The sequence below is a fragment of the Vanessa tameamea genome, chromosome 19 (assembly GCF_037043105.1).
Source record: "Vanessa tameamea isolate UH-Manoa-2023 chromosome 19, ilVanTame1 primary haplotype, whole genome shotgun sequence".
In the NCBI taxonomy this organism is placed as follows: Eukaryota; Metazoa; Arthropoda; class Insecta; order Lepidoptera; family Nymphalidae; genus Vanessa; species Vanessa tameamea.
In genome coordinates this window covers 10,575,349-10,589,822 of record NC_087327.1, presented here as the reverse complement: position 1 = coordinate 10,589,822, position 14,474 = coordinate 10,575,349, and the positions used below count along the sequence as shown (strand labels likewise).

Here is a 14,474-nt window from a genome sequence, read left to right as displayed (position 1 = left end):
CTTATCTTAGATTTAGCACTTAGATATAGCTTTATAAACATTATAAAAATATATATATGTATGTAAAATATTAATATCATGATGTCGATAATTGCAATATCACTAAAAGGCAGAAAACATTTGTCCCAACTCAACATGTACCGTACTAACACTGAATACAAAATTTAAGTCATAGTAGTTAGTATACCGAATTGATAAATAAACATAGTAATTGTCTATGGAAATATTTATATGAGTAGATAGTATCTATATATATTTGCCACTACAAGGCTGAATATCAGTAGGGTCTGTGCCAGATGTCATTTTAATAAATAAAAATGTTTAAAAAGTATAAACGTATATTCAACTCTTAGTGTGATAGGCTGGTGGATTATGGTACGAGTAGTTAAGACAAGAAAGCGTAACAAACAAACAAGCAAACAATGTAACAAGTTCATATTTATAATATTAATTTGTATGATGATGCTTGGAAGCAAATGGTCATTAGAAAAATTGACTTATTATGAGTAAAAACCATCGCTGGTCTTGTCTGTCTATGATTATATCTTCAAAACAGTATCCACTATTTATATAAAATAATAAATTTTGGTATGAATTACATATTTATATAACAAACAATGAAAATAATAGAGATGTAAGAAAAGATAAATTTTATGACATTGGTTGGCGGACGAGCATATGGGCCACCTGATGGTAAGTGGTCACCCCCGCCCATAGACAAAGGCGCTGTAAGAAATATTAACCATTCCTTACATCACCTATGCGCCACCAACCTTGGGAACTAAGATGTTATGTCCCTTGTGCCTGTGATTACACTGGCTCACTCACCCTTCTAACCGGAACACAACAATACAGTGTACTGTTATTTGTTATTTTTATTTACGCCCATCACTCGTGACAACCAACTGTCAGATGTCAAAAATGCAGTCTCTTACATCGACATAAGAATACAGATGTATTGACTCAACAAGGCGCGCTACTCTCTGTTATAACAATTATTTTTTAATAAACTTTACAAATAATACCTAATTTGTATTTTTTGCTGTCTCTACTTTTAGTCGTCTCACACACACTAAGAGATCTTGTAGCAAGAGAAGTCGTGCTTCTCTTGCTACAAGGCATTGACACTAATACACAAATAACGCTAAAATAATTTAACGTGGATGTGCGCCTGCGTGAGTGAACAGCGGATAACATACAGACAATTATATGTATGACAAAGCTTTGATATTAGAATTTGAAAGGCGAATACTAAAATCACAAGTTTAATTATTTAAAAAAAAAAAAAGAAAATCTACTCGAATATAAGAATTGTGAACATGCCCGTTATTGAGTTTTGATACATAAATAATAAAAACTTTGCTCATCATAAACTAATGCATTTATCCGTTAAACATATGATTTATTTCGTAAAATTAAAACCGGTATGTTTTATGATTATATATGAAATCTAAGTAAATAGAAAAGTATAAAGGATACAAATAAAAAAAAAATGATAATTTGAAATTAAAAGGAACATTATTTTTATTTTGTTGCCGTATCTAAAAAATATTATTTCTTATGTTTGTGCAACTGTGGCGCCGAGAGTTTAACTTTCCCCGGGAAGTTCCTGGCGACGTTCTCCTCCTTGACCGCTTTCAGGAGGTCTCGCTCGCGCGGTGAACTGTTCTTCTCGCGGAGGAAAACTTGTACAGCCGTTTTAGCCGCTTTGCCGCGCTTATTGCTACCCGGCGTCAGTTTCACTTTGAACCTAAAAAAAAATCTCTTTTATATACCTGATGTATATCTTACCCGAAAATGTTGGATAATCCAAAGGAGCACTTTTTTTTAGACAACGGTCTATAAGAAAGTGGAATATTATGTCAGATAGATATTATATATTTATAAAAATAAATAAAAAAAACATTCTGAAACAATTTGTGTTAGAGGATATTACAGGCCATTTCAAATACAATATATATAAAAACTATTGTTGGAAAATAAGATTAAAAGAAAATTTCCGCTGAGTTTCTTTGGTCGGTTCTTTTAGGGTCAGGTGTTTCTTTCCGAACCGGTGGTTGATTTATTGGTGACAGTCGAATAAGTAAGTGTTATGCTTCTATATTGAATGAAGATTTAGACTTTCTATATCGCTCAACCCACAGCGCAAACAGCAGGGCGGTGGAATACTCAAACCACCATATTCCTTCAGATTATGTGAGACTTGAAGAGAATTAGTATATTATAAATTAAAATAATTCCATTATAATACAATACATATGAAAGTCATATCATGGATCATTTAATAAATCTCCAAAATATGATATTTCATGAGTTGATTTTGATCAGCAACCGGAACGAGACAAATTATTATTTTCGAAAATTTGTAGATTCAAGACTCACTTGTAGTTATGCAAGGAGGAGTAGGGCGCCACGACCGGCACGGCGAACAGCAACTCGTCCTCCGGCAGCGGACAGCCGGTCAGCTGGCATAACATCTCGATGTCCGCATCGGGAGCGGACTGCTCCAGCTGTGGGGACATGCACTTTAAGGACAACTCTTGACAATTCCGGTCAGAACATATGACGAGGATCGTGAAGATTATATTTATTTACTCGAGGGTTTTTAGGAGTTACCCTAGTGAATAATCTATTATAAGGAATTAAAAAAGCATTGCGCTCTAATTAATAAGTATTTAAAATCTAAATTCAAAACAGTTTCAGTATTCATAGAAAATATTTGTTTAACGAATATCTTAAGTTATCTGAGCTCCATAGACATATTATCTGTGTCTTCTTTCTATTGCTTTGATTGATTTTTTATTTAATTAATTATTATATATTTAGATTGCTTAAAACGTTAGTACAGAGAAATTTTGAAATCATAGTCATAATGGAAAATAATAGCAAGATGTTGATAATTATGAACCTCGGGCTCTGGTTCCTCCCCGTCGGACTCCGCCTCCAGCAGGACGGGCACGGGTTGCGGGATCTTCGGCAACCTCGATGCAGCCTTGCTCTTTCCACCCTTGGTTATTTGTTTCTGAGCTTTCTTCGAATCTTTCGCGCTTTTATCCGGCTGAAAATTTGACAAATAAATTATTATCATACGAAGTTGTTTTAAAGCCAAAATCTAAATGACATATTTTCTATACTATTCAGAACGTACAATTGTCACTCTTCAGGAAAATAAAGAAAAAATAGAATTCTGTATTCATACTTCGTTTACACGATTATTTACTTCAACCGCCAATGTCAGTAACATTTTATTTTAGTATAAAATCAATCGCACCTTCAAAAGTTCCATCATAAGCGCTCGATCTTCTTCGTCCTGATTCTTGTACTTCTCTTTTATCTTCTTCAATTTGCTCTTCTGTCCGCGTTTGGGACCTTGTTTCTCTTCTTTCTTAATTTCCTGCTGTTTTTGCTCCTTCTGCGTTTTTTTCCCACCTTTCTTCGGTAAAGATGGGAACGATAGAAGTTTGGAATCGTCACCTATAAAGTGTTGCCATTTAATTAATATTACGGCTGCTGTGTAGCTGTTCTCCTCGTGTAGCCTATAATACGTTTTCTTTGTGATACAATGTCAATGTTTATGTACGTTATTTCTTGAATACTTTTCTATTTGTATTTAGATGTGTTAATCAAAAACGTGTCACTTACTTTTATCTGACATTTCAGACATTGTCCGAGATTTAGACGCGATGAAAACTTCACCAGTGCCGTGGTCGACCTGAAATTTGTTTCGCATTTAAAGCACTGAATAATTTTAGCAATACGTCTAAAACTACCCTATAACTACTTAACTATACTGTAATAAGATATTTTCACTAATCTTGTACGACTGGAAAGACTTCAGGCACAAAACTCGAGTATAAACACTGCCGTGCCAGAGTACTTCCAAACTCTGGGTTGCTACTGAAAACTTATCGAACGAATAATAAAAAGATATACTTTTTATGGATCCGACCCGGGATTTGAAACTAGGATCTGCAGGTTTTTAAGCTTTACCCTATTCCAATTAAAGAACTTCAGATTTACATATTCCTATATACAACAGACAGTTCTTGTTTAATATAAATTCAGATATAATACACTATTCCATTTCAATACAAAGTTTTGATAACGACTACGGCGACATTTAAAACGCCATCTTTTTGCGAATGCATAATGATTATCATAGATTACTTGCGATCTCGACCAATACGTTTATTTTTTCTTGAGGTTGGAATGGACTATAGTCACAAAATCGATGAAACAGTCACATAAACATAAATGATTATAAAGCTCATGTATAATGGTAGTAAATAATACTATAACACTAAAATATTTAATATGTTTCCAAACCTTAATATGAGTATTAAATACTCCAGCTTCTGAACTCTCGCTATCCGAATCACTCTCTTGATCATTTTTATCCTCTTCATTGTTGTCCTGTATCTCAGATTCTTCTGAAACAGTCTCTTTGTTAACTTTCGCCGGTGAAGTTTCCGGGGTTTTCTTTTCTTTTCTATCGTTTTCGTCGGAAGGTTTCTCGGTTTTAACGTTCGTTACTTCTTCTTTTATTGTATCTAAAGATTCTTTCTTCGATTCTTCTTTGTCTGATGTTTCATCTATAAGGGAATTATTTCAATTGCAAAATTTTTATTGTTACATGTTTTCAAAGTGAATCTTTATTGGCGGCTGTTTAAGTTACATAAGATGAGAATTAAGGGGTAATATTTTGTTCACGTGAGATATAAGATATAATATTTAGAAAAATATGTATAATTTAAGAAACGCACGCGCATTTTATTGCGTCTCACAAAATTATTTAAGAATAACAATTTAATCAAACACATACCATCATCAGACACTACGATCTCTTGTTCATCCTCGGTGTCCTGCGTGGAAGTGACATCAGAAGCGGAGTCATCTGGAGCCAACGACTTCCTGTCATCTCGATGACGTTCTATGCAACTGTCTTCCAACTGTTAGTTAAATAAGTTATATAAATATTTTAATTAATTTATGTAAAATGGATTTCACCCTAAAGAAACTTCGACACTAATATGAACTGGCTTTATTTCGTTCCATAAATATCGCTGTTATTCTAAATATTGCACTCACTCGAAACATGAAGCTGAAACCGAACTGTAACAATTCAGGTAGCAGGTAGTTCTTCTTGCCGCGGATCATGAAGGAGCCAGTGGTGAGGTACTCGCCCGTTGGCGCGGACTTGGATACTTGGTGTCCGAAAACCCACCACGCGCGAGTCAGCACCTTCGCCTCCCAAGCCACGCTACAGAGCAGAAAGTAATCATTGTATCCGCTGAACAAAATTCTGACATTTATCTAAGGCTTTTGATAGTGTACAACACGAAACCTCTTAATACAAGCCTAATATAAATATAAGTTTAATATTACAATTTATATGAGCTTAAATAAAACTCATTGTTTCATACTTTGGACACAAAATCAAAGTTTCTAATAATGGAAAAATGTCTTTACTGAAATTGGGTGTTTCATAGGGATACATTTTAGGTCATTTTCTATTTTTGGTACTTATATATGACTTTACTTTCTACATTAAGGATTTTGTGATATTGCTTGTCTACAGTTCTCTTTATTGATTAATAATAAATAATTTGTTTCAAATTGTTATTATACTTTATATTTCAAATAAAAAAAAAAAAATGGTATCTGGCTCGCTACTTCAAATGTGATGAAATGACTTGAACAAATTAATTTTTGCATATTGAGCAAGTGGGTGGCACCTGTAGGCGACGGCGGCCTGCCCCGCCTCGCACAGCGCCTTGGGCGAGGGCGGCGCCCCGCGGCACTTGACAAGCACGGAGGCGGCGCCCGACACGTCTGCGTGCACGTACGCGTCCGACGCGCGCATGTAGCGCTTCACCAGCAGCTCGTTCTGCTGCTGGTCGCGGCCCGCGATCACCTGCACACGCATTCGGAGTTGTAAATACTTTGTGTAGTATTTCGGAAAATAGCCATACAAAGTATTGCTGCTTGGCAGTAGAATGGGTAGTACCTACCCAGATGGGCTTACACAAAGTCCCACCACCAAGTACACTAGAACGAGAAGTCTAAATGTTACAGAATCAGATCTTACGAGATAATTATCAGACGAGATGAACCAGTAGAACTTTTCGAACCAATAAGTTTTCCTAGCTTTGCTGATGTTGCTGATTGTGTGCGCCTCTTTCAAAGTTTGTTTCGTTTTCCTTTCGGCACTTTTAAGCGCTTTATCTGCTGATTCGAGCGTCTTCTGTTGTTTCTTCGCGGCTGTTCGTTTTTGGTCGTAATACCTGATAAATGAAAATAATCATGTGAACGGTGAAAGAATACTACGGGAATTCGATCAAATATTGGTAATATTCTAAAAATCACCTTCTAGCATTAGCAAATGCCGTCAAGGACAGATCGATGTCTACAAGCATAGGCTTCAGTCGTTCATCACATTCATCGTCCTCGCTGTTCCCATCGTCATAGGGATCCTGGAGCAGGAGTGTGATGTGGTTGGTGTTTAATTTGAGTTGCTTGATGGACGAGGCTACTGGATCGTTGTTGTCTTGAGCCGTTTTAACTAGAAGCTTTATGTCATCCCAGGACATCTGGAAATTGAAATCGATTTAAGTAAATCCCCCAAAATTATAAATTTCTTCTATGGTAAGGAGACTTGCATTAATATCTTTGACACAGTAGCTCAGTTATTAGCCTCCTCAAGATCTATTATGGACCAGTAAAAAGTTTTTGAGACTTTTGTCGATAAATTCACAGTAGCATCGCGAAGTATGAAAGTCGGTAATGTTAACAGTCATACCTCAAAAAGCAGGTACAGTTTTTGCTCCTGCGTCTGAAGTCTCTTCACTCGAGTAAGATTGCCATCTCATCGAATTATGAGAGTGAAGGAATAAAAAAATGCACCTGTGTTTAGGCAAACACTTGTGCAATATGATATATTCTGTGCGTTACCGAAATCGGATCAAAGGGGGACATTATTATCATTGTGGTTAATTTACGGAACATATATGTAATCTACGATTCAGTGGCCAAACATAAATCTAAACAAGAACTTTATGTGAATTTGTCTAAACAGTATTGAGTTCTTCTTTAATTTTAATGCATACAGGGTGCATATATAGCTTACCTGATTAGCAATAGCCGCTTGGATGGCTAATCTCGCTTGTTCTATGAGAGGCTCATTTCTGGATATCATTTCAGCGGCTTTCCTATCTTCTAGCTGGAGGCGTTCTAGTTCAGTTATACGTTTGTCGTGATCTTTACGGACGTTCTGGAGTTTCTTTATCGCCTCTCGTTCTACATGAACAGTCTGCATGCAATATGCATTATTATTTAACATCAAAATCATTAGTTTTGTCAAATACATATCGGCTTTGAAATAAGCAATGTAACTTTTTGTAATCAATTCAATAATGTGAGAGCAGTAAAGGCTACAATTTGTGTAAAAGTATTGCTAGGATTGATATGAATAACAATTTGATTGAACATCTGTACATACTGTATCTTTGCCATTCCTTAGATGTAGCCAGGATATCTTACCTTAAGATCTATCTTCTGCCCTTCCAGTGCTGAATAAAACTCATCAACAGCTCTGTCAAATGTTTCGTATTCCGTGTGAGGCTGATTCTTAGTTTGTGCAAACAACATAGGATGGAAATCTTGGTTAGTGAGTAGATAGTTCGGACCTCCTCCTTCAGGGTTTGGACGCTCCTCTCTCTTCTGGATTATGTAGCCCTGGTGTATAGAATGAGAGATAAAAATATTAATATGGAGTAAGTTAACAAATTATACCTATTAATTATTATCCATTGTTATTTATACTGTTGGTGTTCCTAAGGGATCATTTTTAGGACAAATATTATTTTTCATGTTTATTAATGACACTGCAAATTAAGATCTCTTATGATTGCTAATTTGGTAAACATTTTTAGTGACACTTTAAGACTTAGAAATTAGGTCTTAACAGAGTGATTTAAATTACATGAGACTGAAAGCTTTGTACATAGTAAGATATGTTTTTAATAATATATAATATAAAACACTTAATAGGAAACTTTGATATGGGATTATCGATTCTGGTTTTAACCAGTTTGTCTCCTCTTAATGGTGTGACATCTTTAGAAAATGCTGCTACTAAATACGAGCACCAATATTATACCAATACTGTTTACCTTCGCTATTTGGTTTTTGCCATTTTCAATCATCATTTCAGCTTGTTTCAGAGCTGTTACAAGCTTGTCCAAATCTCGCTCCATGTAGAATCCTTTGGTAGGGTCCTGAGACACCTTCATGTTACCTGCCAAGCCATTCTCCAGCAAAACATGGTCTATTACAGCTGCACCATATTCTGTTGATTTATATAATAATGTTAGTCAATTAGTATGAAAAATTGTGTTCACTCTTCACTATTGTCAAAATCTTTACTTTTGTCCAAATTTTTATTGAATATTTAAAAAAAAAAAAAAAACTTACTACAAATTTGTTTTTTTTTTTTAATTTACTTACCCAGATTTGGATTTAAAATCTTTTTAATGTTATCTCCCGGTTTACTCTTCCCAAATATTTCTTTTAGAGCATCAGCATTTGGAGCTTCATAGCTTGTTTTTGCTCTGTCTAGTGGGTATTTTTCTTTTACTGCAAACCTACAAATAATCTCACTATTATAAATACCAAAGATTGGGTGCATGGATGTACAGAACAGCTGAACAGATCTAAATGAAATTTGGCGCAGACATAGATTATAGTCTGGAACAGCACATAGGTCACTTGTATCCCGAAAGTTTTAACCCTTCTCTGCCCCCGTATGGAATAATTATATTAAGAATGTTATTTATAATCTCGAAATTTTCATACTTATGCTGATTTTAGTGAAGTAATTTATTTTTAGATTTTTAATTAACATGGTTATTTTTATTACTTCAAGTATTTAAAACGGAACATTTACCATGTTTTTAATTTTTATTTGGTGGAGCTCGATATTTCGACATTATTTACGAATGTCTTGTTCACCAGTCTCGAGTAAATAAAAAACATGGTAAATATCCCGTTTTAAATACTTCTAGTAATTTATTGTTAATTTATATTATTTGGATATTCTAATTATTTAAAATATGATGCATACTACATTTATAGTTCTTTTGTGATCAGTGTGTGATGCCTACTCAGACTATTATTCACAAATAATAATATCCATATTATTGTTTTAAAATATATTGAAAACAAAGACATTATAATTAATTATAATCTAATAATGTACTGAATCCACAAAAATTCTTAGAAAAGATATACACAGCCATGTTATAATTATAAATATGCCTAACCAGCTTGCCAAAGGCCTATCTAAGAAACTTTTATCAAATTCTCTATATTAAGAAATAAGCTTACTGAAAATGTTTGGCTCACCTTACTTTATCTCCCTCAACATGTGGTCTTAGAACATTTAAGATGGTCCACTCAAAGTCTGTCAGTACAATGTTTCCTCGGTCATACAGCTCCAATATAACGTGGTACGCTGCCTCACCACTACCAAACTGCAGGTCTACTATTCTGTCTATACCAAGCTGTGATAGTTTTTCGAGACGCTTGTTCTTTAAATGTTTACGGAGCTAAAATTAGAAATTCGTTGTTATTTATATACTGTTAAAAGTATGTGTGATCTCTTTAATATTATTGAAGATGTAATTTATAACAAACCTTCATAGTAAATCCTGATGGAGCTACATTTTTAGGCCACTCAAATTGTGTAGTATGGAATCTGTTGGCCGACTCAAATAGCAAAACCGATTTCTCTTCTGATCTCTGCAGCCGAATTACATATGTTTTGTTGTCTATATCATACACTTGATTTACTCTCATTCCGATCAGCCTGAAAATTTTAATGTTCACTGTACTCTTAAGATACTTCTTATTAGGTTAATAATATTCATTTAAATATAACACACTCAAGGGTTATTAATTAAAGAATTATTTTTTTTTACAATTTTTGGATATCATTAATCATGAATTTAGATAAAAGGGTTACAACTATTTCGTAATAATAAGAACAATTATGTATATTTTTTTTATTTTTTAATGTTGTAATATGATTTTTATAAATAAAATTGGTTTGAATAAAAATAGAAAATATATTATACTAATATACCTTTGTAATTCGGCCACCATGCACACGATGTCGTATGTATTAAATCGTGTTTTCATTTTGATAGATTTCGTTTATAGCACCTACAAGTTTAATTAAATGTAAAACTAATTTGGTAACTTGTAACTATTAAATATTTATTAAAGATAAATACAGTTCTTTCGTCAGCTAATAGTTGCTGAATCTGGAACTAATTGTCTTGCGTTAATAGTTGTCTTCCGTAGCAAGTTTGTATTTTCTTTGAATCTTTGATAGCAAATTTTGAGAGACGTATTCAGAGTTTTGACATATGTCAAAAACATGACAATACAGTTTTTTTGTTGCCCACTAGTTAGCATTATCAAATAAGATAATCAGAATCCGATAAAAAGGAAACTTGCTTAAAATTAAATTTACCTAATTAATTGTAATTCTGACGAATCAGTTGTTATTATGACTCATTCCGTATAGAAAAAAATATTGGAAAATTAATAAGTAATAGTTTAATAAGTCAGGCAGTTCAGCTTCAAAATGCTAAAAACTTGATTGCCGTTTTCATAATAATTGATTTTAATATTATGATAAATGATAATAGCAACATTGAATCAAACTCGAGTCTTGACTCTCTCGATGTTTGTTTACAAAATTTTTAGGTTACAAATAGTGGTTAACCGTGTAAAGTATATTTGCTATAAATAAACACATATCATTCATTTAAAAATGGAAATTGAAGACGAAAATAATTTTAAACTGAGACCCATGAAATGTGAACTTAATTATCTCAGTAGATCAGATGGGTCAGCTATCTTAGCACAAGGTACACATCCTTTATATTTTTATCAATTTTACAATCGTTAAACTTTACCGTTTTATTAACCAATTATAATATTATACAAATTACAGGCGAGACGGTCGTTTTGGTAAGTGTTAATGGTCCTCTAGATATCAAGTCGACAAGTCAAAGCATAGAAAAAGCTACACTCGAAGTGTTGTTCTGTACTAAAGGCGGGAAGCCATCGGTAGCTGACAGGTATGTTGATGTGGTATTCAAACTAATTAGTAACTACTATTATATATTATATTATATTATTGATATAACTATCAACATGTTTAGGTTTTTTAAATTAAATAATTTCATACAGAAACGAAACAATATTTTTTAATAATACTGATTTCTTAAACTTTTTGAAGGAAAAATGCATGATTTCACCCTTGTATCTGCATTAATTAAATTTCTGTATATAATAACTTAGTTGCTTCAATATATTATAATCATTTACTCATACTCAAATACTATTTTTATATATAATTTTCGAGTATTAAACAAAACATGAATTAATTGTGTAATTAGTTATACAGCCTCATTTCATGTGAGTGTGTCATAATATAAGTTATAATTAATCTGCTTTGGTCTATAACAAAGCAGAAGAGTTAATATTAATAATATTGAAAATTATATTAGTATTTCATAGGCACCGATCAATCTCTTACCTTGTCTCCATACTACATGACATTATGGGAATAAATAATCTGTGCCCTAACCCAGTCATGAAGTCAATAATATAACATATTATGAATTGATTTGACTTTATCATATAAACCCAAAAAAAGAAATGATTGTATTGTGTAAATTAAAATTAATTGGAAATGTTTTAATATTACAGATTTAAAGAAAACATCATAAGACAGACATGTGAAACAGCCATATTGGGATGCCTGTATCCTCGCACTGGGATATCTCTTACAATACAAGAACTTGAAGATTTCGGAGGAGTAAGTAGAGTAATTAACAGCAACTTATGAAAGTCATTATCGAAGACTGTCAAGTTCGGTTTGAGTTTAAATTTATAAAACTATAAAACATACTGCTTACCTTTTGGTCATTTGGGTCAGTGCCCATTTTAAAGAGATACAACTGTTGAACTGTCTGATATATTAGTGCATAAGTTGTACAATCAAAGGTGCATTCTCTAATTCTCATAAACATGTTTTATCAATTTAAAGTGTACTTTATTTAAGAAGGCTTTTACAGGTATGTTTGAATTTTCATATAGAATTGTAATAAAAGTAAAGTTTGAAATGCTGGAAACACTAGCAGTTTCGAAAATAGATGCTAAGATGGTAGATGGTAAGAAGTTTTGAACAGAAGGTAATAATTGTTAACTGGCCTGTCCCAAGGTTTGAAACAAAATACCTCTAGGTCCGCACCCTTATAAACTAGAAACTAGACCTACCGATAAATATAAATTCAAAGTAAGATGTCTAAAATATTCAATAATGCATACTGTGGGTGGGCAAATGACTGAGTGACTATGTAATATGTTACAATTTGAAAATACAAATTTATATTTTAGCTGCTCATTTTACTTTTTTTTTGGTGTATTATTATTATCGCCAGTTAAAACTTTTGCAAAAATAATTTAACACTGCAGGGTTAGCATTAAAGTATCCCATTAACAGTCACCATAATTTTTGTATTAATCTTTAATAGATTAGAATTTATCTTTTGTCGCAGCTGCTCACATGCACAGTAAATTGTGCTTGCCTGGCCTTGCTCAACTCTGGTATCGCTATGCGGCACATGGTGGCGGCTGTGTGCTGCGCCGTCAGCGAGGAAGGGAATTTAGTGCTGGAGCCCAGTTACACACAAGTGCAGAGTGCGTCAGCGCTGTTGTACTTCGTGTTCGATAGCCGAGAGAGAAATCTCGTTACCGGTAAGTTAGTATAGATTTGTTCGATGCTTGGATTAAATAATCTACTAATGTATGTTTAAATCGTGACAACACAAAAGAACTAAAACAAATGGGTCAACTTTTTTCTGTAAGTGTGCTTGAACTTATTGCCCAAGCGTTGGCCACTATTTTTTTTCGTCGTGTTTTCAGCTTTAACAGTGTATATATATATAAATAATCTAAGGTACGAAGTTATAATTGTTCCAATACATTTTAAATTAACATATCATTATAAAATTTAATTATTCCAAATTCGAAATATAATTTCGAATAAGCTCTTCCAAGCACTTTCAAGTCGTCATCATAATATGTAGTTTTGTTTTTTTATGTAACGTTAAACAATATTGTTGACAGGTTTCACGGAGGGCAGTTTCAGCGAGAATACGTATGAAGAAGCGCTCGCTAGATGTCGCCTCGCGAGCGATGTCGTTTTCGACTTCTACAGAGACATCGTTAAACAATATTCTGATGTTATTTGACAGACAATTTTTGACAAGTCACGTGAGTGGACACGGATGAACTAAAAGCGTGCGTTCAATAGAATAAAATGTTCAGTGTCAATATTTCTAAATATGTGAATCCTTTTGGTATATAGACATTTTGAATGACGATTTATTTGGTTGTCAGCGGCAAGTCGCTGAGTTAGCTTATGACAGATATATTATCTGTTGTAACTTTATAATTCTAAAAATTCAAAACATTTTTGAAATTTTTTTTACATAAAATTAAAATGAAAAATTATTGTAAGTTAAATAAAGAAAATTAAAGTGTTGATATGTAAATAATTAATGAAAAGTTTAATAAACAGGTTGCACTGTTGTGTTCCGCACTGTAATAATTATAATAAGTTAATATAATTATTTTACTAAAAACAATCTTTTATTTGACATTTTGTAGAAATTACATAACTTGCTATGGATCTATTCAGTCATGACCGCGGGCTCCTCGTTCAATTATTGCCTAGATGTGTTGGTGTGCGTGAGACGACAAAAAGTAAAGACGGCAAAAATTTGTTTTGTTGCAATTCAAAATTAATTATTTTAATATGAGAGGCGCCTCCCATGACTGAACAGATCTATATGCTAAAGTTCGATATGAGAGAATGCGTTTCTAACGTCTGTCAGTTGGTCATGACGAGTGATGTGTATAAAGTAACAATACATTTTTCCTCACGGGGTCGCTTGTGCATGCTACCGTGATCTATGCGAGCCTCCTAGCTGGTTCATGGGGTACAGAGCTCCTAGCGATGCTTACAGGTTGTATAAGGTGCGCATAACCTCGAGGTCTTATACGGATCGGGTCATTGGAGATACTCCTCACTCTTCCGCTCCGCGGATTCCTTCTGCCACACGACACTTACAAAAATAGTCCACCTCTATCCAGCACTTCTCGCTGCCTAGTACTCTGCCGTTTAGCGCCTGCACGCCTATGTGGCCCCGACGTTGGTGGTACCTATCTATGGCCTTGTACGAAGCCCTTCATCCAAGTAGCGGATTCTTCCAATTTTTAAGCTTTTGTTTTTTGTTTGATTTTTTTAATTTTTTTTATTTATGCAATCATAATTATATCGCAATCACAGTTGAAATAGTGAATCATAAAAAACTTTGAAATTACACGATGTCATT

At 33.6% G+C, this 14,474-nt stretch overlaps 2 protein-coding genes across 2 annotated transcripts; one reads left to right on the top strand and one right to left on the bottom strand.

Annotated features, from left to right (window-relative positions):
* Positions 1 to 1,518: 1,518 nt before the first annotated feature.
* Clbn (Caliban) lies at positions 1,519 to 10,402 on the bottom strand. Its single transcript, XM_026643112.2, has 18 exons — positions 10,142 to 10,402; positions 9,694 to 9,865; positions 9,403 to 9,605; positions 8,506 to 8,642; positions 8,172 to 8,347; positions 7,540 to 7,734; positions 7,127 to 7,309; positions 6,367 to 6,590; positions 6,089 to 6,284; positions 5,736 to 5,914; positions 5,089 to 5,260; positions 4,823 to 4,949; positions 4,327 to 4,592; positions 3,643 to 3,712; positions 3,272 to 3,474; positions 2,909 to 3,058; positions 2,383 to 2,510; positions 1,519 to 1,750 (listed from the first exon to the last, which is right to left on the bottom strand). The coding sequence occupies exons 1-18, from the start codon at positions 10,195 to 10,197 to the stop codon at positions 1,552 to 1,554; spliced, it is 3,036 nt and encodes a 1,011-aa protein (XP_026498897.2). The 5' UTR covers positions 10,198 to 10,402; the 3' UTR covers positions 1,519 to 1,551.
* Positions 10,403 to 10,817: 415 nt separating this feature from the next.
* LOC113402793 (exosome complex component RRP46) lies at positions 10,818 to 13,512 on the top strand. The gene is made up of 5 exons (XM_026643111.2): positions 10,818 to 10,934; positions 11,021 to 11,147; positions 11,782 to 11,890; positions 12,633 to 12,831; positions 13,204 to 13,512. The coding sequence occupies exons 1-5, from the start codon at positions 10,838 to 10,840 to the stop codon at positions 13,326 to 13,328; spliced, it is 657 nt and encodes a 218-aa protein (XP_026498896.1). The 5' UTR covers positions 10,818 to 10,837; the 3' UTR covers positions 13,329 to 13,512.
* The last annotated feature ends 962 nt before the right edge of the window (positions 13,513 to 14,474 follow it).

Bases quoted from the DNA above. Each gene is read 5' to 3' on its own strand.
- Clbn (XM_026643112.2), bottom strand. From the start codon at position 10,197: ATGAAAACACGATTTAATACATACGACATCGTGTGCATGGTGGCCGAA. The intron at 7,735-8,171 runs GTAAACAGTATT...TCTATACACCAG, and splicing joins GCAAAAACCAAATAGCGAAG to GGCTACATAATCCAGAAGAG. The intron at 3,059-3,271 runs GTGCGATTGATT...TCAAATTTTCAG, and splicing joins TTATGATGGAACTTTTGAAG to CCGGATAAAAGCGCGAAAGA.
- LOC113402793 (XM_026643111.2), top strand. From the start codon at position 10,838: ATGGAAATTGAAGACGAAAATAATTTTAAACTGAGACCCATGAAATGT. The intron at 10,935-11,020 runs GTACACATCCTT...TACAAATTACAG, and splicing joins GTCAGCTATCTTAGCACAAG to GCGAGACGGTCGTTTTGGTA. The intron at 11,891-12,632 runs GTAAGTAGAGTA...CTTTTGTCGCAG, and splicing joins AACTTGAAGATTTCGGAGGA to CTGCTCACATGCACAGTAAA.